Consider the following 22,294-nt stretch of genomic DNA (forward strand, 5'->3'; position numbering starts at 1 on the left):
GAAAAATTCTCAAATATCCAGGAACTGTGGAAAGTGGAGCCACACCCCGATGGTTATCGTTACAAAGTCGCGTACTCGATCAAAATTAATCGAAAGAAAGCGATCTTTCGTGAGACGGTTTCGTACGCGCTTTTTACTTAACGATCGCGTTTACTTAACTTGCCACACGAGAAATAGCATCGTCGCGACTGGATCGCGAAGAAGACGGTAAACCGAGAAAGGACCTATGGCCCTCCGACACTGACATTCCCCAACGATTGTGTCACACGTGTTTATAGGCTTCCGATGCATTTTTGTCCAACGCTGTGCGCTCGATCGTGCTCTGTCAGGTCACTGTCACCTGTGCTCGCTCTCACGTGTCCGACACGCTATTCCAGATATCTCTAACCCAACGTTCGAGCAGTTTTTTTTTTACTTTTCCCTGGCTGGAACGGGAACAAGTATCGCGCGAAGAATGTCGCGCGCGTGGGATTATTCGATGCGATTTAATTGGACTCGTTTGACACAGGAAAAGCTGCCTACTCTCGGTCCGCATTTCCGGCCGAAGCTCGATATCGCCATCATTCAACTCGGTGATATTCCTCCTGTTGCATTCCACGCGCTTCGCCGCAACTATAGCGTTACGGTCGATATTAGCGGCGTTGCTAGCAAACCATCATTCGCTCCGGCAGATTCTTTAAAATTCGACCGATGAGTCGCATCGTTGAACTTCTCGTACGCACTGTCGGTTTCTAACCAATGTTCACGATCGGAATGCCGCACCACTTGCCCGCTATATTTAGATACGCGAGTTTTAATTGAGCACGCGACAACCTATAGCGTTCGTGTACGAAGTATCGGGACAACCAGAGATCGAAAATAACGAGCATCGACTAGTAGTCGCTGTTCCTCGTCGCAAAGAAGAATTCGTTCCGCACGTGTGTGATAACGGGGAATTAGATCGGCGATCATGGATTACGAGCATCGGGCGTGTAACGAGGAATTTAATCGATCGCGTTACAACACACGAAGTCGGCCGTATTCAGCGATAAAGCATGCGACGAGGAAGGAGAACGGAAAAGAAATGTTGGCGCGATTTGACGTTGACGAATTTTCGATTTCGTAGATCGCGATCAACCCGACCGAATGACATTACGTGGTGCATGTAAAAATATCAATCCTTGAGAACTGTTTACATTGTAAAAAATCACGATAGAAAGAAGTGAACGAACGTATGTCATCGGTGGGGGTACAAAGGATACGCGTATGGCGTACGGCGTACCACGAGAGTTATGTAAAAGAGAGAAGTGCGACCAGCGAGTACTCGGCAGAACGTAAATCCTGGCGAGCAGATTTACTGTGACGGAAACAACGAGCAGAGGGATTAACTTTTAAGATATAGCCGACAACACGTTAGGGCCACGAATATTTAGGAGGATGACGCGCGTGTAATGCAGAGTGAGAGTGGAACGCTCGTAATTCATAAATTATACAATGGCGTACTAACATCGTTGACCGGAGGGCAATTAACCCTTATTAAATAAAGTGATACGACCCTGACACAATCAGGAACCACGGTCAGTTCTATGCACTCGACATAATGTAATTTAATAACATACTTCCTCGTGATTAATAAACCCTTGTCCCGTAAGGGTGGGCAAATCTGCCTAAATCCCATGGACTGCCACTAATATCCAGATGTCCTAGCTATAAGCTGTATCTTGTAAGCGGCTAAACTTGTACAATAACCAATGGAACGATAAGAAAAATTTCTCTAATGGATTCGGATAAAAATTGCTTCACCGAGAAGAACAATGAACGAGTGGGTCGAAGTTATCGAGTTGTCACACCTTGCGAAAGAATGTGTAACTACAGAAACGGCGACCCAAAATTTATCGCAGGCCACTGTAAATGCGTCACTGGGAATTCTAAATCGCGGCAGTATATTCCGCCAACCGATAATATCTCGTTAGGGAAACGTTGCAAAGACAAAGTGAAGTTTTCCTTAGACGCGTCGCGATAACCAGATACGAAGCGCAACTTTATATCCAGCATCGAGTTGATCGCTCGAGTTCTAAAAAGCTAGGCTTGTTCTCGTTTCTTTGTAAGAGTAAGAGATACCCTGTCGAACGTTAGCCACATCCGTTTCTATCGTAGAGTCTAGCGCGCCATTCTTAGAAGCCGTTGGTGTACAATTTTCATGTCGTCGTGGAAACATTATTCGGAAGATAGGAGTGACATGCGAAACGATTACGAATGAAAAAGCTTCTGTTCTTTTAGCAACGGCCTCTTTTGGGCTCCTTTTCTTTCGAGCTCTCGCGTTCACGGTCCACGTTCATTCGTCCGTAACGCAAAGACACCTGAAGGCTCGTTCTTCTGTGTCTCGATGCAGCCGCTCGATGATCACCAAAAAGGGAAAACTAGTAGTCGGATGTAAATCAGGCCGAATGGCCGTTAGCTATGGCACGTGCTCCAATCTGGTCACGAAACACGCTGCACCGAGATCTCCGAGTATTGTTCCACACATAACACACCGACCCCGATTTCTCTATTATCGGTGTTCTGGCTAAATATCGCGGCATCGAAGGACGCACGCTGCGTATTTGGCTTGCCACCGATACACTCGAATTCCTTACGTCCCCGACCGACACGGTCAGCCTTGATCGGAAACCGTATGGGGTTCCACGGTATCCTATCCTGAACTTGGCCCTGGAATATCTGCCTCGACGTTGCGCAATCCCATAAATTAACTGTTACGTGAAATTTAGTCCAAGTCAGGTTTCCCCAAATGTCCCCGAATGCGATTCGAATGGTAACGGATACGATTTACGATGTGCCTTGTAGGCGGTACGCGGTATGCATCGGCGTGATTTCTCTTCGAAATTATTGCTTATCAATCTCCTTGAACGGGCGGCACTTGTGCAGCTTCTTGTTCGATCGTCGACCAGAACGGTACGTGATTCCTTAGATTTCCTTCGGTATAAAAGCAGAGGAATCAAAGGATCGTTTCGTAACGTTCCGGCAATGAAGAGGCAAGGACGGTTTTTTGACGCGGCAAATGAAATTAAAGTAGAAGAATAATTCACTAAATCGCGAAAACTTTGCGCAGCTGTCGGAATATTCAGAGGGAATATTTCGTATTTCCGATATTTTCAACCAAACACGGTCAATTTCTCGGAACAGCGGTCCCGACAGAATCTTTCGGGCAAACGCGTCGATTATTTTCCGCCCACTTTCTTCGGACCCTGCGTCTCTTCTTCTCTCGACGAAGATTCATCGTCGAAATTAAAAAGATACGAACGAATTTAACTCTCTTGAGCGCTCCTATAAGCAAGTCACGGAAGTTTCGCGTAAAAAGAGAAACCACGCCTCCTTTACACTTCAAAAGCAAACCGTACCGCCAACGCGTTGAAACAGGATTCGACATCGTACGATTATTCCTATTTCTCCCTCATAGTTTCATCGAGCCGATTTATCTCGCGGGACTTCCTACACGAGGCAAAGCTAGGCTAACCTTTCGGGGACGAACTGGCACGGGAGGGGATGAAAAAGATCGAAGGTTGCACTCTAGATAAGATCCGAAAGGGCGTGGTTGATTATAGTTGCTGTATATCGCAAAGGATGTGTTCACCTTTTCAGGGTTGACGCTATCTCGAAACTTTCGATCCAATTAATCGCATCGGAAACCCGATATTTATTGGGAAACGTTTAGGCTCGCGTATAGAGCGCATTGTGTTCTGTCGAGAGACGTTCCGGTCTACTCCCGCGTTTCTTTCTTCGCGATTATTTTTTTTAATTGCAACATTTTGTCCTCGTATGGTAAATGACGCGTTTCGAGCGAAGACTCTCGCCATTCGAAATGGACTCTCGAATCACCATCTCGTGGCCAGTTAAAAACCCGATAAAGAATCTACGATTCGAAGAAAACCACTGACTCGCGATGCGTTTTAACTCTCTGTAAATCGTGGCGAGGATAAGGAATGCCGATATTGCATATAAAAACTACGTAACGAAGAAAAGAAAACTGAAAGCAAAACGGGATCATAAAACGACTCGTTGGACCATGAAATTATAAATGAATCGAATGATTGCCAGTCATCGAGTTCAGAAATCCCACGAGCGAGCGTGAAACGTTCCGCACGTGAGTTTACGTTACCGATATTCACCGGAATTATGATACGATAATCACTGATAGTTACGAGTGATCTATCGGATAAGCGATTAAACATACCAGTCAAGGTTCTATTCTTCAAAAAAAAAATTGTCAAGAATTGAAAAGAAATTATTATCGGTTAATCCGAAGATCAGATAACGAGCACTCGTGAAATCATGTTGCCAACGCGTAATTATTAATATATATTATCGATTATCGACAGGTCCGCGCGATCACGTACCATTTACACCATTACTACGTGTTTACCTTCCATATACGAAACAAGTGTGAGTCGGCGTTAAGTACCTACGTCAGAAATAAATATTCACCGCGCACAAACCAGCGAACAAGCACTCTAAATGGGAACGTGCTAGGCTTCCCGCATGATTTCTGTGAATCAGCCGAACTCATATTTACGACATATTCGAACGAATTAACCGGCTGTTTCTTAAGCATGACAGTCATCTATCTGGTTCGCTTATAAACACGTCTCGTGGGATTGCCGGCGCCCCGTTTGTAAAGTCACTATGTTACGTAGCCATAGGACTTGGCCAACGTTGGCCACGTTACATTACGAATCCTCCTCGAGCATTAGGTAAGCATCCCACGGGAGTCACGCGACTCCCGGAGGAGCACAACTGCCGACAAACACGCGACCGTTGGCTCAAAGCGGTTTCCATTTTCCGCAACGTTTCTCAGTTTCTCCTTTAAAAATACTTTTCCCTTTCCTCTGTTGCCGTTTAGCACCGATACGGCTTCGTTTTTCTTTTATCTATTCTGCAAATTTGCAATTAGCAAACTATTAAGGAAAAGTAAGAAGCGAAATCGTTTCGCTTGTCGCGAAACGACGCTCGTTTCAATCGGAACAAAAAGATCGATCCTACCTACTGGAAGACAGAGAAACTGAGGTTGCTTGATTACCGGCAATTACTTTGGTACCCTCGTCGATCGTCAGTCACTGTTAATTGAAATCTGTTCAACAGAGGGTACACGTGTAATCACCCACAGAAATCCTACGTTGACCTCGCGTTTTCTGCCTCAACCGTTTCTGCTTCTAATAAATCAGCAATTTCTCCTCGCTGGAACATCTTGGAAAGTTCTACTAACGTGACGCTCTCGGAGGAACTCTACGGATAATTCTAACCAGCTGTCCGGAAGAACCGATACCGAACGGCCTAAGGTGCCGCGTTTCGAGGCGCTAATTTCCAATACCGATAGACTGCCATGCGAAAAGGTACACATCGACCTACGAAACAAACGTTTTGTGTACGTTCCATTTCTCGTACCATTCATCATGCGACGTGATCGCGAAAAGATGAAGACATAAATCGCCGAAGAGAAAAACAAGTCGTGGAAACGTACTCTGGCAATTACGCGCGTCATGCGTGTAACTGATAATTGATATCGAATCTTTGGCCGGTGGACTCCTGTCGGGTATGAGAAATAATTGACAAGCCTCCATTTCGAAAGGCAATGGGATCGCGTGTCGTTGGTATTGCTCGATCGACGAGACGATCGCTACGAACCCGATGATTCCCTAATCGATACGCGGTAACCATGTTCGTCGTCCGAGAACTCGTTTAACCGTAAATGAAAACACGACGCGCAACATTGGCACAATTCTCCTCGTTTCCACGAGACGCTCGCGCGATTCCCCTCTTCGTTCCATCCTCGATCGTTCATTTTCTATCGTTGGGATCTTTTGAAATTGAATCGGATTTACGCGTTCAATCGAAATTCGCCCCCAAAAATGGTAGCGTAGTAGATCGTGAAATTGTGGTTGCCGCTTGTTCTTTCGTTAGACAACTCGTTTGTCAGAGATCTAGAATAGTCTGGATACCGATATGTACTCTATACTCCACACGATAGTCTGAATACGAGGACATCGCATATTCTTTTCGCTGGAGCGCGCTCCGATCGCAGATAATCGTACAATCGTCAAGACAAGGCTCGCGCGAACCAACTTTATCTCGTCATTTTTTTCAACGTTTAACACGTAGCTATAGGAGGAGAAACAAAGGAGAGGAAAATATCATACGTGACGACGATGTTGGTGAGTTATCCTACTTTCGCTGGTGAACGCGGCGGAAGTTATGAGGTCGCAATACCGCGGAACTTGGTCGCGATGCATCATCCGCGGCTCGCGATTTCTTTTCCAGTCGCGTCACGAACCGCGCAATGATACGGCGGTGTGGCGATACGGAGCGGCGTTGGAGGATTAACGTGGATAATCACGGAGGGAAGAGCGCTGAGCCGGCGACGTGGTAAATCGTAAAAGAGAGAAGGAGAAACGGTACGGTTGTACCTTGTTTCCTAACGTTGTCTCGTGCGTAGCGAGAAACTCGCGCCGGTTTACGACTTGTTCCAGCAAATGATAATAATTGACCTAATTGCGGCAAATGAACCGTTCGCTTAAATACGCCGTATATCTCGCGATTTGCGGCTGCCGTTTTGCGAAATAAGATTAATAGCTGCCTGTCCGAGGGAAACCGATGATCGATCGCGCGTTTTATCACGGCAATTTCGTAAGGTAACAATAGGCCTCGGTTTTTAACGAGAACCGCGGCTTGCAGTTAGGCTAAACGTCGGTCAAGTACCAAAAGCGAGGTTTTGCTCGGCCGCGACGAATCGTGGCGGAAATTCGAACGGCGTGGAGCGGCTCCCCGCGATACGATCGGCGATTTTCGATTTCAGTCACGTGAGTCTGGCTTAGTCGCAAGCGCACAACTGGACGTGGCTACGTGAAAGTCTTACGGGTAACGCGAAACTAAAGTTCAATTGAAAAAACCATGAGCAGGGAAAAAGAAAAAGAGGCCGAGCGAATGGGTTCCCGTTGCTTTCACTCGAGCTTCGAGATAGACCAGCCTTCGAACGTTCCCGTAGCACGCGCGACTAGTTTATTGCATTTTAATAACACGAGACCTTGCGCTAACCATGGCTAAGACGTCTATGCGAAATATCGAAACGGGATCGTTCGGTGTACCCGTTTAATTAGCAGCCTGATCGCCATCACGGAGCGACGAAGGTTCGGTGAAATGTCGTGACGAGAAAACGAGCAACTCGTTGCGAAACCGACAGGCGAACGATGTACGTGGATACGAAAATACCGGTACCTTCGCGTGTCGTTTCGTCTTCAATTTGTCCTAGGAGGAAAGACAAAGCGTCCGCGAATACGTCACAGATACCAGACTTGCAAAATATTAACTTTAACTTGTAAGAGGATCCTCGAAAGCACGCGTGACCGTGTTCGCGGATTTGAAGAATGAATCAACAGTGTCGTGTACTTTTTTACCGATTACTGCCCTGCTGATAAACTTCGCTTACGCAACGCGTAAACGCCGCAACAGCGGCAATATCTTTGACTTAGGTCTATCGTTGCGATGTAATAGATTTATCGCTTCAATCCAAGCCATCCTAATCGATTAACCGCCTCGAATGGCGTGTATTATTCGGCTGGCGAAACAAGGAGCAAAAAGCGCAAGAAATCGCGAGGCGATCGCGTTACGAGATTGCACGGCATTCGTCAACGCTATTTATATCGGTTACACCAACTTCCTCTCTAAGGGTAACGTTATCGTCCAACTCGCCTGCGTAAACAGCATTTCGGAGATCTCTGTTGCGAAGAGATATCGGACTATGTCGTTTCTTCCACCGTGATACTATTTTCTTCTATTTTCGTACACATTAAATTCTCCATCCGTATTCTCGTCCATAGTACAAAAATCGTCGAGCTTGTTGACGAAGCAAATACCTAATGTAAATAAATGCGGAGCAGCAGTCCCAAATCAATCGAAATCCAAATCGCTATAGGACAACGAATCCAATCGCTGGTAATCACCTATACCACTAAAGTATAAAACGATCTGAAATCTAACAATTTTGCAGGCAGAAAATACCAGGCGATCGAAAGAGTTTTCTAAACACGACGGCGACGAGACAAGCCTGGAGGGTTGAAATCGACGCTAGCGTGTCGACCAGCTCGAATCAAGCTCGGGCTCGATGGAGTCGCGTTGCCATAGACCGGTATAGGTATCGCGTTACCTCGGTGCACCAGCCTCGGCGTTAAGACACCTAATTGCACGTTATGTTCGACGCGCACGTACGCACACCAGCGAGCCCCTTACCGAATGGTAATGCTCTCTCGGTGACCACCTTGCCAGGCAGGAAAGTGGGTGAACTCTGCTCGTATTTGTGGCGAAGAGACCAGAGTATACGCGTTTCCTTTGTCGCCTCTCTACTCTCGTATTTTTTTTTTTTCCTTACTCCAGCTTGTCGAGCTTTCCATGAAGGATCTCCGTGGAAGGGAACCGGAGTCTGTTCCTGACACGAGCGATTGCTACGAGCTTCCAATTAAACGTGGATTCTCCTCAATTTTTCGAAAAAATATCTCTGTTAACTAATACTCTTCTGATACTTTAACTGGAGTGTTATAGGCTGTAGAATTTTAATTCTGCTACGACGAAGTTAGTCGATAGAAGGTATATCGAATCTTGCTCGGAAATCGAAATGCAACAAGCAAACGGACAAGTGAGTGAAACGATGGAAGAATTCCTATTGCATCGCACGCGATATCAGGTTTTTTTTTACTAATGTGCAAATAATCTAAAGCGCTATGAAATATGTTCGTGGAGAAACATAGCGCTTCTACCGCGAGTATTCCGTGAGAAAAAAAGTAACACGCGAGGTTGCACGGTATAAATCTAGCCGCGATCGATGTCCTCTTGGTAACCATTTCCGAGGACATTCCGTTTTCTCGAATGGGACCAAGAACTTGACGACGATCAATTTTTTATCTACTTGCAGTGAACAAACAAACTTAAAACGGATTCGCAATGGTGAAGCGAGCAATAGTAAAATCGATAAACGATTGGCTACCTATACAAGACAGGTGATGTAATCGATAGTGATGTTTGTCGAAAATACGTTACCGAAGGACGAGTCGCATTGCGGAAAGAGAGAAAAAAGATGTTTTTTACGTGGGAACGCGCCTATCGGGGCCACGGATAGGCGGAACAAAGTGCCTAGACAACGACAGAAACTGTGTACGATCGTTTGTTCCTACGAGAAGTAACGACCCCGTTCAAGGACGTCTTATGTACTGGGTTACGCGGGCCAAGGTCGACCCGATTACGTGTACACATGTCAAACGATGCTTTTTAAATAACCTTCGCCGTCTCGGTTTACTTCATCGACTAGTGATAACCTCGCAAATCGAGACACATTTGGAGCAAATCGCGTCGTAATTTTCATATTTTATTTTTTATAAAACACGTTCATAGATTGTCGCGCGCCTGTCCACGCTAACAAAGCTTCTACGTTCGTTGCTTACGACGTCGTAACGTTATTCATATTAATTCACAGCAATACTTAATTATCCAGGAATGCTGCACGGTGTTAAATGGTCATTTGCATAAGTCTACTATGTACAGAATATTCGAGACATGTTAATTCGCAGACGTTTGAACGAATAAATTGTAATCTCACCTTGGTGTCGAAGGCGTCACTAGGCATTCGCTGCACGCCGTTCATCTTGGCAAAACAATCGCTTTTCCGGTCCGAGCCACTTCCTTGTAGCGTCGACGATCCTCGATGATCCTCGATATCCCAGAACTCTCGAAACGCCACTCAACAGAGTACAAGTTCTCGCCGTGAGATGAATGGTATACCACGCGGAACACCGACACGCGCGAACGCGAGTCAAAAATTTAAACTCATAGGAACTAGGAGTCGCCTCGACGCATCCTCGTACACGTGCGCGCGACAACTGAAAGACATTTAAACGTCTTTCGAGTACACGAATTCACGCGAGATTTCACACACCGTTTTTGCACCTCGACTCAACCGACAAAGGACAACGATGCGATTAACGGTCAATCGCGAAATCGACTCTGCTAATGTTATGCCAACGAAGGAAGTAAGGCTTGCGAAACGCGACACAGGTTGTCTCTATAAACAACTGGTTATTTACAATCTTACCATGCAAACGTCGAAACGCGATTGCATCGAAACGACCACAAAACGATCCGTGTACATTGGCCGAATCGTCCGAATAATGAAACGGTTATCAACGAAGAAGAACAATCGTTTTATCCGGTCTGTTAATATTTTTTATTTCAAACGTCAACTGTGCGAATGATCTCAAGCTTTTGCAAGCTTTGCCAGCGAAGTTTTGCTAACAAACTGGCTATCGATTCCTGCGAGTAATCTCGAATTTGACACTCTGTATATCTGACAGCATCCGGTGGACGACACGCGAGAATTAACGTTCACGGTTCTATGAACAAAACGCGCACCGTTTCATGCAGAACCACGCTTTGCAGTCTGCGATAAGAGATTTGAAACTCGCCTACCGAGCACCGTAGTTCGCGCCTGCGCCGCGATATTTTGCTCGTCGTCGCGTACCCTGAAACACGTGGTATCCTTCGAAGCACCGCCCCCTCCAATTTCTCGCGGTGTTCACAAAAGTTTTGAATATTTACAAAGGGTAAAAGGTATTCAGCCCGTGGTGTGTATTAGCGGCGAAATCGATCGAAAATACGAAATAGTCTCGGGCCGCGGGAGTTCGTGCATAAACATGTTTCGATCTTGAAGCGGAGAATGCCGCTCTCGCGGATAAATTTTCATCAGATCAAATACTAGAAAGGACTTGGACCGAAAGATACCACGCGCAGGTATCACGAAGGCAGGCTACTCGAAAACTCGACGTGTTCCATGTCCAAGGGGGAGAGAAACAGGTTTAAGAACCGTAGTTGACCGGTCGCCTTTTAAATCGGTCATCTGTCTAGCCGGTAGAAATTACGCCGATTCGAAATCAGGCACTCGTAGCCACAGGTTCTTGGGGCTCGAAACTCACTGAAAATCGTAATCAGAAGTAGAACCAGCAAGTCGAAGCGAATGAATTAAAAGGAAGGTGAACGTGTTCGCGTACGAACGACGGTTTCGTGACACCGAAAAAGAAAGAGGACACGTTGCACTCGCGATGGGAGAAATGATACGTCGTGGGTAGGCACATGGCAAGCATGTCCCTGCCGCAGGATTATACGTAGCAGCCGGCGTTCGGGCGCTCCGCGTCGCGACTGCCGGCGCGGCTAAAAAACCATACGATGACCTCATCACACGAAGTCTGTTCTCCTGCCCATGTCACTATTACTAGCCATCCTGAAAACATCGCTAACCTCCACCGTCTCCTGGAGGTTACTGTTCGCATTATCGCTTATCTGGAATATCCTGCCAGGACTTCAAGATACCAGTACACTAAAAAATCGTATTTACTTTTCGATGTCTTATGGTAATTTTAAAAATACCCGCCTTTCCACTGTACCCTAATTGTACTTGCAACACACGGATATCCGATATAAACATGAGATATTATTATAAAAAACATATTTCCTGAATGTAAATGAAAATATAATTATGAAGTTCTTTTTAATACAAAATTCCTTTACCTGTCTTACATGATTTTATTCTGTAAAAGAATGACTGCCTTTTAAATTAGAAATAGGATATGTGTAAATAACATGTCACAATATACGAACAAGTCGAAATAAATTATTTTTATTTTTATCTGTTAATGTATCATCTCTGTTTTCAAATTAAAATTGTACTCATAACTAAAAATGCATACAGAAATAAATATGCATTTCGAACAATACATGCAAAACAAAATGGAAGAGTATAGTAAGACACGTGCGACCTATGCGACATAGCGAACGTATGCATTATGGATCCGAAAGATTTATAAGTTACATCGCAAGACACGTTCAATGAAATTTTGTATTATAATGTCGTATTTATTTATTGATACTTATATGTCTTGATAAAAGACATTTTATAAAATTTGTGATTATTATGTATATTAGAGGTTATGTGTGATGTACTGTGCTTAAATATCATTGTAGTATCATTGTAATAAACCTTTTATATCTCTTCGTGGTGAGAATATATTTTAAAACTACATTGTTTTTATCGATAACTAATATATAATATTTGATTTTAGCTGTTAATTGATTTGTAATAATTAAAAATGTCTTCTGACAAGTCTGACGATGCAAGCAATTCACTTCCACCAAATATCCAAATAAAGGTAGAACCTGGGACATCTTTGCCTGTACCTATACAAAACATTAAAACAGAACCTGGTTTATCAACTACTACTAGATTAACTTCTTTCCGATTGCCAAGAGATTTAACATTGGGGGGTAACATTAAGACTGAGAAATCCAAGAAAGTATATATACCAAATTTAAATGCTCAGAGAACTAAGAAAAAAGAGTAAGTCAACTTTATAAGAGGAATTAATGATTGAGTTTATGAATTTAATGAAACGATGCTTATTTTCCAGAGACTCGACGCAAAATGATTCTGCAAAGACAAGTAGAGATAGAGACCATAATAGAGGACGCGGCAGAGGTAATACAGATAGAGGACGCGACAGAGGACGTGGAAGGGGATCTAGCAATCTGATTCAAGTATAATGAAAATATTTTTCTAGTAAATATAACTTTATATTATGATATTTTATATAAAATATGTTTGTAGTCTAGTGGTATTTGGTCCACTGGAATAGTGAGTACACCAGGAAAACGCTATAGCGGTGGTTGTAGGGATAGTGATAGAAGTGCTCAAGTATGTCTAGAAAAACCAAAATTAGAATTGAACCGTAGTGTTGATAAAGCTGAAGAAGAAGAAAAAGTAAAGTTACTGCTAAGAGATGATTTCGTCGATGATGGAGAACCTATAAACTTTGATAATGGACCAGTTATTTTGCCAATGATCAAAGGTTTTTATTACTTTCTAGGTATTAGTAACTATTTTTTAAAAAATCATATTTTATTGATTTTTACTTATTATAGGAAAGTTATACAAGGAGGACACTAAAGTATCAATTGAAAAAGAAGAGGAAGAAGAAATAGATAGGAAACCCATTATTTTGGAAAATGGAGAGGGTAAGTATAATCCTTTTTTCTCTTTTGATCTATAATGATAATAACATTACTTTTAGTGTTACCACCAAAGAAGGAACATAAACTTAAGATACCCAAATCTGATGTAGAAACAAAAGATGAATTTTTAGAAAGCATTCCCAAGATTATTGAAAATAAACCAAATTCATATATTTTAATGCAGGTAAGGAATTCTATTAAAAATGAAATAAAAGTAATATTCATTTTCACATATAATTCACTAAATAATTAATACAGTTTCCAGATTGTTTACCAGGTTTAGTAGGTGGTGCAGAAGACACTAGACCAACTCGATCAAATAATGCAAATTACGAAAAGGAAAATGAAAGTAAACAACAAACGGAATTTTGTACTTTAAGTAGTTTAAAACCTGGTATTTTAGGGAAGTTACAGATATTGAAATCGGGTAAAGCACGCTTATTACTGGGAGAAAATAATTTAACTGTTGATGTTGGGTCACATCTTAGTTTTCGACATGTATGTATCTGAAATGATCGCAAATATTGGATGAAGTTATAATTATAATAATAATAATTAATATTGCAGGATCTTATTGCTGCAAAAGTGGATACCGAAAATTTAATCGGTGATCTTATTAATTTAGGTCCAGTAACCAGTACGCTGATATGTTCGCCTGATTGGGAATCAATGTTAGCCAAATTATAAATAAATTTTTAATATGAATAGATCTTATTACATACTCTTTATTATGTGGAATATTTGTAAATGTAATGAAAGCTAATGTTATTTAAGATACAAAAAGCGAATTTTTCAAAAATCATGTATTTTCAGTACTACAGTATACGTGAAAGTCATGTCACGTACAAATCCATTAGTAATTCATACACCTAAATAAATTTAAATAAGTAATTGTAGAATAAAGTTTATTATATAATTTATGTGAACGAATACGTCAACAAGAGGGCGTGATTCCTTATAAAATACATTAATATTTTGTTCCAAGACGCAATTTATGCTTCTGGCTTAATAATAGATAATTCAATGAAAAATTATTTTTACATAAATCAGATTTAGAAATTAAATTCATCAATACGCTATAAAATGATAATTAGCTTGTAAACTTATAAACTACTAAAACCATGTATTTGCTTAGTTGTGTCAACTTTAAAAGATGTAAAAATCGTACATTAAAGTGGCACAAAAATTATTATTCCTATGATAATAACTACTTTTATTTGTTAATAAGAAAAAAGAAACAGCTATTGTATTCAACTTCGTAATCTTAATATTTAGGGTCATAAAAATTAGGTTTCTTCATCTAAGCGATGGATCTGTTTAGTAACATCAGACTTGTTTTACACAAGAAGTGTAACACGATAAAATCCTACTTAACGATAATAATAAACAGAAATGTATTCGTGATACAATCAGAGCAAGTGCATTGTAATACAGAGATACACACACGTAACACACCCTCGATAAATCACACAACACCTCAATCACTTCCTTCTATGCTGTGTCCTTTCTTCATCGATTTTAATGCTTTCTCGCGAAGTTTTTTTTCTAATTCTTCTGTATTACCTTCACTTACATCAGATTCGTCGGAATCTGCAACCTTCTTCTTTTTATGCTTTCTATGTTTCTTATGCTTCTTATGTTTCTTGTGCTTTTTATCCTTCTTCTTTTTCTTTTCTTCTACTTCACTTTCCTAAAAATGCAAATTACAAATAATGAATCAAGTGAAAATCTAGATTTTGCACAAATTAAGCCTCGATGAAATAAACAATTACCTCTGATTCACTAGTGCTAGTTTTAGTCTTCTTCTTACGTTTCTTCTTCACTTTTTCTTCATCTGAACTGTCATCCGCTTTTCTCTTTTTCTTCGCATCTTTTTCTCCAATCTCTTCATCATCTGTACTTGAGTCTCGCTTAGATTTTTTCAAACGTACCTTCCCTTCGTCTTCGCTTGTAGAATCCTTTCTTGACTTCCTCGTTCTTGACTTTTCATCTTCCGAAGAACTGTCTCTTCGTTTTCGTGTCTTTTTCGGCTCATCGTCCGAACTCGAATCTTTTTTGGATTTTCGTAATCTGGACCTGTCGTCTTCAGTTTTATTTCTTTTTATCTTCTGTTCTTCATCTCCCGAAGAGGAATCTTTCCTAGATCTTTTTGATTTCTTCGTTTCCTCTTCTAACTCTTTTTTCGGTCGCTTACGAGATTCGTTCTCGTTCATTTCCCGTTTTCTACTATCTTTTCTGTCTTTTGTACGTTCATCTAATGAATCTATGGAAACCACGGGGATTAAAAATTTGTAAAATTGTAAAGGAATTATAATTGCAAAATTAAGTTATGTAAAATTTACCACCTCGATTCGAATCCCTAATTTTTTTGGTTTTCTCTGCGTGCTTTCTTTCCTCTTCAGAATCTGAACTAGAACCACATTTGTCCGACTTCTCTTCATCCGTGGAAGCTTTCCTGGATTTCTTGGACTTCTCTAACTTTTTTGATCTTTTCTTACCTGCAATGAGAAACAATGTAAGAAATGTTAAAGAAACATAATTCCTGCATGTTCAATTTTATCCTACCTTCGCTTTCACTATCATTTGAATCTGTAGAACCATCGCGCTTTTCCCTCTTCGATTTTTTTATTACTTCTGCTGGCTTTTTCAAGAGAACTGGTTCTGCCGATTTTTGACCTGACTTCTTGTCCTCGGATGTAGTTTTGATTGATTTGATCGATTTTTCATCCTTTTTTAACGGGAACGTATCCGCAGATGAAAAGCTCGATTCTTCTTTTGGTGATTCCTCTTTGTTATCTTCTCTAAAAACGACAATAAATGCTTAAAGTAAATGATTTTCTTTACATATCTTAAACAGTACTTAAAGAACAGGACTTCAAACTTACTTCGATGGTTGTTTGACTTTAACCGCTGCTATGATGTCTTCAGTCTTTTTAAACGGAGACGGCGTTCTAGATAAACTCTTCGAAAACTAGAATAATGAAAAAAACGCAATTACAAAATTAGAAATATATGTTATATATTACAAATATAATACAAATGACTGTCTTAAACTTACCCTGTGTCTAGTTACAGGAAGCGTAGCAGATTGAAGTTTTTTAGGAGAAACGCTGAGATCTGGTTTCTTGATGTTCACAGGTTCAGCTTTCTTGATGTCCTTTTCGGGTCGTTTGATGGATTCCTCCTTGATAGGCTTCTCCTTTTCTTTACGTTTCTCATCTGCGTGTTCACGATCCCTCTCGCGTTCTCGCTTTTCTTGAGACGATTTCCGCTCTAGTGACTTTCTGCACACAGACAGTGAAAATTATTATTAGAGAAAGTAAGAACGTTTGTTCACTGCTAAGCAGGAAACACAACGTAGCTGCTTTACGCTCCGACAATCGTAAGGTCTGTAACAAAACGTGAATGTATGAGATAATTCGTTTACTCACCTGGTCACTTCATCCTCATTGCTAGAGGAACTACTTTCGCTACTTTCCGAGCTACTTGACTTAGACCTTCCGTTTCGTAATTCTTTTCGCGATCCCGTATCAGTTGATCTTTTAATTTTTTCATCCACTTTCTTGTCCTTTGTCTTCTCCTTAGCATCTCTTGAGCGATCGGGAGATCGTTTTCCATCTCTCGAATGATCCACCGATGATCTTTGATCTTTTGATCTAGACCTACGATCCCTAGATCTAGATCTTCTATCTCTATCCCTTCTGTCCCTGTCTCTGGAACGGTCTCGCCTACTCGATCTGTCACGAGAGGAAGATCTATCGTACCTGAGGGATCGGTCCCGTCCGTCTGGCGAACGACGTCTGCTATCACGACGATCCGGAGATCGACGTCTGTCTCTTCTTTCCGATGATCTTCGTCTTCGATCGAGAGATCTCCTTCGGCGCCTATCTCCGGGACTTGGTGATCTGCGACGATATCGTGCCGGGCTTCTCCGAGGAGGGCTTCTGCAATAATTACGAATTTGTCGATGACATTTAGTTACGTAAAGGTATGAGTAACGAATACGATTTATACCTGCGTCTACTAGGTGCTCTGCGCACAGATGGAGGTCGCATGCTGCGACTGCCGCTGTATCTATCCAATCTCTCCCGTTCCCTTTCTCGCTCCCGTTCTCTTCTTCTTTCACGTTCTCTGTCTATGGATCTCCTGAACACAGATAATTCGGAAGTCATATTTAATAATGATTATTGTAATAAACATCTGTAATATATAATAATATTTATAGTTACCTTCTATTCCTATCTCGAGATCTATCCCGAGACCTATCCCGTGATCTATCGCGTGATCTATCTCGCGATCTATCTCTGTCCTTTGATCGACCTCTATCTTTTCGTGGCGTTGGACTCCTTCGCTTAGGAACTGATTTTCTTTCACGACTCGAGTCACTGTCACTACCACTATCATCCTTATTTGTTTTCCTATATGATCTTTTTGCCTGTACTCCATCTTTCTTCTTTCTAATTTCGAAGTCATTTTTATCTTTCGCTCCTTTTTCTTCTTCTGATTCGGAGCTACTGCTTGTACTTGCATCTCGTTTCCTGTTGGAATCGAGAGTATCCTTTCTCTTATCCGGTGACTTCGAACGAGATTTTGATGATCTTGAATCGCTTGAATCAGATCTCGATTTTCTAGACTTACTTCTATCAATGCTTTTCGATCTTGATTTTTTAGATCGTGAACGAGATCTTGAATGCGATCTTGGAGACTTGGACTTTGTACGTCTAGATTTCGAGCGATCTTGCGACCTGGATTTGGATCTTCTAGACTTTGACCTAGACCTAGATCGTCTTGATCTTGACTTAGATCGAGATCGCCTCGACTTAGATGCTGGTGATCGAGAACGACGTGATTTTGAATCTCGGCTGGGCGTTTTGGACCTAGATTTTTTGGAGCGACTTATAGGTGATTTTGATCTAGATCTAGATTTTTTTGCTTTTTCTAATGATTCAGGAGATGGAGTACGATTGTTTTTCTTTTTCCCATCAGCAATGCTCATTAATTTAGCTTGTAATCGCGATATCGCAACAGCGGCTTCCCTATTAAAACATTTTGATAAATAACCTTTCCGGAGTTTATATTAAGCAACAAAAGAAGAATACTTACGGTTTTGTCTTAACTGGCATGAGCGGTATAGCATTTTCAGGTTGAGGTGAATCTTCTCGTTCGACTTTAATTTCAGTCATATCTTTTCCGTTGTCTTTAAGAGAATTTTTACTAGGCGATCTCGAAGAAGATCGTCTTTTGCGGCTCGATCTGTCACGATCTCTGTGTCGATCTCTCGATCGACTTCTTTTTCTGCAGGTAGTGACATATGTATTTTTGAAACATTTTTAAAGACATATAACGGTAATATTTTATGAATTCAAAGAAATACCTGTCTCTATCACGATCTCTACTTCGATCTCTTCGACGTTCCTTCGAAGAACCACGTTCTTTCTCTTCTTTTTTTATCTTGCTTTCGGCTTCATCTTTTTCTTTCTCCCTTTCCTTTTCCTTTTCTTTCTCCGCCAAAGAAGCTTGGAGTTTCTCCTGCTCTTCCTGTTTTCATAAATCACTTATTTATAAATAAACATAAAAAAAATGTATAAACTGAATTGCATGCATCAGAAGCATTCATTTAATTGAACTTTCCTGAATGTCAAAATTTAGTAACTCAACTGTTTTGCTATTATCAGATTAGTTCACACAGTATTAAGAATATAAAAATTGATAATTACCAAACGCTTTTTTATTTGATCTTTCTTTTGTTGCAAGAAAGCCTCTGGAATGCCCGTTACACTTTCTTGAGCAGAGACCAAGAGGTCCCATAGTTCACCCATGAAAGATCGAGCATTTCTTCCATTCAGAAAGCCAGTGAGGTTGATCTGCATTTTTCGGGGGTCAGGAAACTGTAAATTATACAATATTGTTTTTTATTTTTCTGTACATATATTATATATTATCACAATAGAAAATTTTAAGTTCAGTTCTATGCAATTTTGGCACGAGAGTAAACATTATAATGTCCATCTCCATACGTCGATACTAACTGCTTTTCCCCCTCGAAAAAGCAGATACATTTCTTATATTTCTAATATACCTTACCATCAACAGTAAACTGCTCGTTTCACGGCTGCACTTATATGCAATATGCTAAGAAAAAAATATACTCATCGATAAACGCACACGTAGCACAGATACATAGATACCTTCTCAATTTAACAACACTGCTAAAGTAGATGCTGAAATAGGATTTGCAAATATATGTTAAAAATGTTAGCTGAGAATGAAAGGATTAATTTGGAATAGAAGGAACACCGTTCCACCAACCTGTGATATTGACAAAGAGTGTCAAACCGAGTAGAGATACCTCCGGCATCATCCACGATCGGCAATCGCATCTGGGATTGACGGAATGTCTGGAGAATCATTAACTGGAGAACAGACCTGCACGATGTAACAATCCTCGATCCCTCAGGATGGGGCTGGGAGGCACGGAGAATGGAGGAACCTGCATCTCGGGAGAATCCGCCATGTGTGTCGATTGTCCTTGTGTAAGAAGAGACCACAGCATCTGGATAGGGAGTGCGATGATTTCCTTCCGCTCCAGTTTGTAGTGCCGATTATTGGTAGACGTCCAATGATCGAAAGCCACAGCAAAGCTTTCGCAGTTGTAATTTGGAGTGTAACCACCTCGAACGAGGCAGTCACGGGTTGGCGAAGACGATGTTCAGTGCAGCTAGTAGATGGCGTAGTTGCAGCAACGAAGACAACTGCAGAATGGTAGAATGCCAAGGCAGAGCTCCATATAAAGGTGAGAAGACCAGGAACAGGACGATGCGACGATATTTTTGCGAATACGCTGTTCCTCCGATGACGATGAGTCGGAGCTGGATGAAGTGCTGAGGTTGAAGTTTCAGCAGTGTTCTAAGATGACGTTGACATACCAGCTGGCATCAGCTAGCGTTGACGGCTGATAGAAAGGCGGCCAATCGGATGTAGAGAGGAGCACATCCGAATGCCATTTGGACAATAGGGTTGAGCCCCACCAACGGTCTCTACTTATACTAACGGGGAATTCAAACATACGTGATAAAACATTGATTTTATATGTTACAATGTTGCAGGATCAGCTACATCAGTTTTTCGTTGATATAGGATATAGCTTGGAGTGGATACTTAAGATCAATAAAAATTGGGTACACAGGATATAGAGGTTCGATGATATATTATCGAAATTTAAAAAAAAAAGAAAAAAAACAATGAGGCAAGTATGACTAATATGGTTTCTGCCTCCTTGCTTTTCATCTCCAAAGTCGGCACATTGTGCAGATTTTGGATGATGGCATTTGTAACTGGTACAAAATATTGTGCTGAAATAATGTGTATTTATCGATTTCCTATGATGAGGGGAAAAAGCCAAGTGAACGCATTTTATATTCCGTATCATTAATTTAAAATCTCTTAGGCCAAATTGTAATCAAATTGGTAATGTAACAAACTTCTTACCTTTTCTTCCAGTTGATTATATACAAATTCTACCACTACATCATCCTCCATGCCTAAAATCTGGGTAATCTTTGTGGTTATCCATGGTTTAATAACATCCAGCTTAACTTTACTCATATCCACCTAAAAATAAAGTATTTTGTAACTAGTATGAAAACTAAAACCGTAATCAACGTAACCAAATATACCACATATATATCATATATATATATATAAATATATATAATTAACGTAACCAGATATTGGACTCAGATACTTACCTTCTGTGTAAGAGAGTCTCCAAATTTCATTTGTTTAAGAAGTTTCTTCTCCTTATCGCTGAACCTCGTGTCTTGCGACGCGGTAGTCCCCTGAAATTCAGCAATTAATCCAAATTAATCCGAAAATATCGAAGAAAGTAACAGTTTGATAGGATTTTAACAGCGCAAGACATTATTTTTTAAACAAAAGTTCTAGCGAATTTACCGTGTACATCATTTTGGTAATGTACAGAAAGCAAAAATTGCACGATGTTCGATGTTAACTGTCTTCTTCAATTCGTTTTCTGAACAGAAAACAGGAGAATGTGAGTCAGAAGAAGACGTAGTTAAATTCTACACCTCTTACTATTTGCAAAATTTCATACACTTTTATATATACAAATATCAAACGCGGCTAGCACGCATGAACACAGACGCACAACAGGATCAATCCGCCAACATGGCGTCGGTCTTGTTAAAACAGGAAGTTGAAGTTGCTTGGAAATAAGCAGTGCTGCCACAATTCGTAAGTGTTGCCAATATTTCCATTTATCTGTTGTGACTGGTGTAGACCTTCCACTAACGTGAATATATCGTATGATAATCGAGTAAATTCTAAAGCTGTGAATTTAACTGTACAGCAGCGTAACCGAGACAACGAGCAAAAGTTATTTAACAAATCTATTGATTAAATGTCAAAGTTATTTATCAGTAACAACTATGATCATTTCCAAATTTCGTATTTACTTTGGTTACCATAGGAAAGAACATTGCCATGGTGTAAATCGCTCGTTTTCTAATATTGTAAGTTCCAATCAAATTAATGTGTATTAGCATTAGTTAATAGGAATATATCTTATTGGACAACAAATAAATTGTAGATTGTCATGTAAATCCGAGCAGATAAATGGGTTCCTTTGCGACCGAAAAGTGAGAATCATTAGAATCGTTAAATCGTTAGAACCTTCGCTTTGAGCTTAGAGTTTAAATAAATCTCATTAAATCATAAGTCTTTATTAAAATAGTCAATCTATTATAAATATTCAGTTTTAAATATAAATCATTGTTCACGTTAATCTTTCTTGTTATGTATTTCTTTGTTTAAACATCGAGTTAGTTTTTCGAATTGTTTGAAGTTGTTACGTAGTGCTTCAGCACTCCACAGGCTGCAACCGTGCCAAATTCCCCAAAATCTTAGCAAGGCCACGCAACATATCATAGTACTATTTATTGACAAGAATTTTGATTTTGTCAGAGTTTGTCATCATATTTTAAGATTTAGGTAATCCAACTCTATTGCCTGTTGCAATATAATGAAAAATAGTTTGATTAAAAAAGTTGGAATAAAAATCGACGCAACTTCTCCTGTGCGTCTTCAAGTAGAGAGAGAACGTCAAATAGTTGCTTTGAAAAAAGTAGATGGATATTTTTCTGATCTGCATATTTTTTCCGGTTATCAGCGTGAACGGTGCTTATCTTTCTAGTACCGTTAG

The 22,294-nt window shown here is 40.8% G+C and overlaps 3 protein-coding genes across 7 annotated transcripts in view; 1 reads left to right on the forward strand and 2 right to left on the reverse strand.

The window, feature by feature from the left end:
* Window positions 1-10,095, reverse strand: part of LOC117214182 (four and a half LIM domains protein 2) — a 70,371-nt gene extending 60,276 nt beyond the window's left edge. The window contains exon 1 of the mRNA XM_033460048.1: window positions 9,617-10,095. Coding sequence (XP_033315939.1) covers window positions 9,617-9,661 — 45 coding nt within the window. The 5' untranslated portion in view covers window positions 9,662-10,095. The remainder of the gene's footprint in view (window positions 1-9,616) is intronic.
* Window positions 10,096-11,781: 1,686 nt separating this feature from the next.
* Window positions 11,782-13,781, forward strand: LOC117214185 (DNA-directed RNA polymerase III subunit RPC4). Its single transcript, XM_033460062.1, has 8 exons — window positions 11,782-12,064; window positions 12,129-12,403; window positions 12,474-12,600; window positions 12,671-12,911; window positions 12,985-13,077; window positions 13,134-13,258; window positions 13,333-13,572; window positions 13,642-13,781. Exons 2-8 carry the CDS (start codon window positions 12,156-12,158, stop codon window positions 13,759-13,761), a joined length of 1,194 nt encoding a protein of 397 aa, XP_033315953.1. The 5' UTR covers window positions 11,782-12,064; window positions 12,129-12,155; the 3' UTR covers window positions 13,762-13,781.
* A 181-nt stretch (window positions 13,782-13,962) lies between these two features.
* On the reverse strand, window positions 13,963-21,242 carry LOC117214183 (serine/arginine repetitive matrix protein 1-like). 5 transcript variants are annotated; one of them, XM_033460056.1, is made up of 15 exons: window positions 21,028-21,242; window positions 20,823-20,912; window positions 20,563-20,685; window positions 18,792-18,962; window positions 18,449-18,612; window positions 18,178-18,369; window positions 17,304-18,110; window positions 17,089-17,217; window positions 16,506-17,018; window positions 16,133-16,358; window positions 15,960-16,045; window positions 15,640-15,875; window positions 15,417-15,572; window positions 14,847-15,337; window positions 13,963-14,764 (listed from the first exon to the last, which is right to left on the reverse strand). In XM_033460056.1, exons 1-15 carry the CDS (start codon window positions 21,037-21,039, stop codon window positions 14,552-14,554), a joined length of 3,609 nt encoding a protein of 1,202 aa, XP_033315947.1. In that variant the 5' UTR covers window positions 21,040-21,242; the 3' UTR covers window positions 13,963-14,551. The 5 variants fall into 5 exon arrangements, with proteins under 5 accessions (XP_033315947.1, XP_033315948.1, XP_033315950.1 ...); XM_033460057.1 differs by having other exon boundaries at window positions 15,420-15,572; window positions 17,089-17,220; XM_033460059.1 differs by having other exon boundaries at window positions 16,839-17,018; window positions 17,089-17,220; window positions 21,028-21,241.
* Between the last annotated feature and the right edge of the window lie 1,052 nt (window positions 21,243-22,294).

Source organism: Bombus bifarius, unplaced genomic scaffold (assembly GCF_011952205.1).
Source record: "Bombus bifarius isolate JDL3187 unplaced genomic scaffold, Bbif_JDL3187 scf7180000009200, whole genome shotgun sequence".
NCBI classification, from domain to species: domain Eukaryota; kingdom Metazoa; phylum Arthropoda; class Insecta; order Hymenoptera; family Apidae; genus Bombus; species Bombus bifarius.

Coding starts and splice junctions, on each gene's coding strand:
- LOC117214185 (XM_033460062.1), top strand. CDS start 12,156: ATGTCTTCTGACAAGTCTGACGATGCAAGCAATTCACTTCCACCAAAT. Junction 12,404..12,473: donor CAGAGAACTAAGAAAAAAGA/GTAAGTCAACTT, acceptor CTTATTTTCCAG/AGACTCGACGCAAAATGATT. Junction 13,259..13,332: donor ATTCATATATTTTAATGCAG/GTAAGGAATTCT, acceptor TAATTAATACAG/TTTCCAGATTGTTTACCAGG.
- LOC117214183 (XM_033460055.1), bottom strand. Junction 17,221..17,303: donor TCTCGAGATAGGAATAGAAG/GTAACTATAAAT, acceptor ATCTGTGTTCAG/GAGATCCATAGACAGAGAAC. Junction 14,765..14,846: donor CTAGCACTAGTGAATCAGAG/GTAATTGTTTAT, acceptor TTGCATTTTTAG/GAAAGTGAAGTAGAAGAAAA.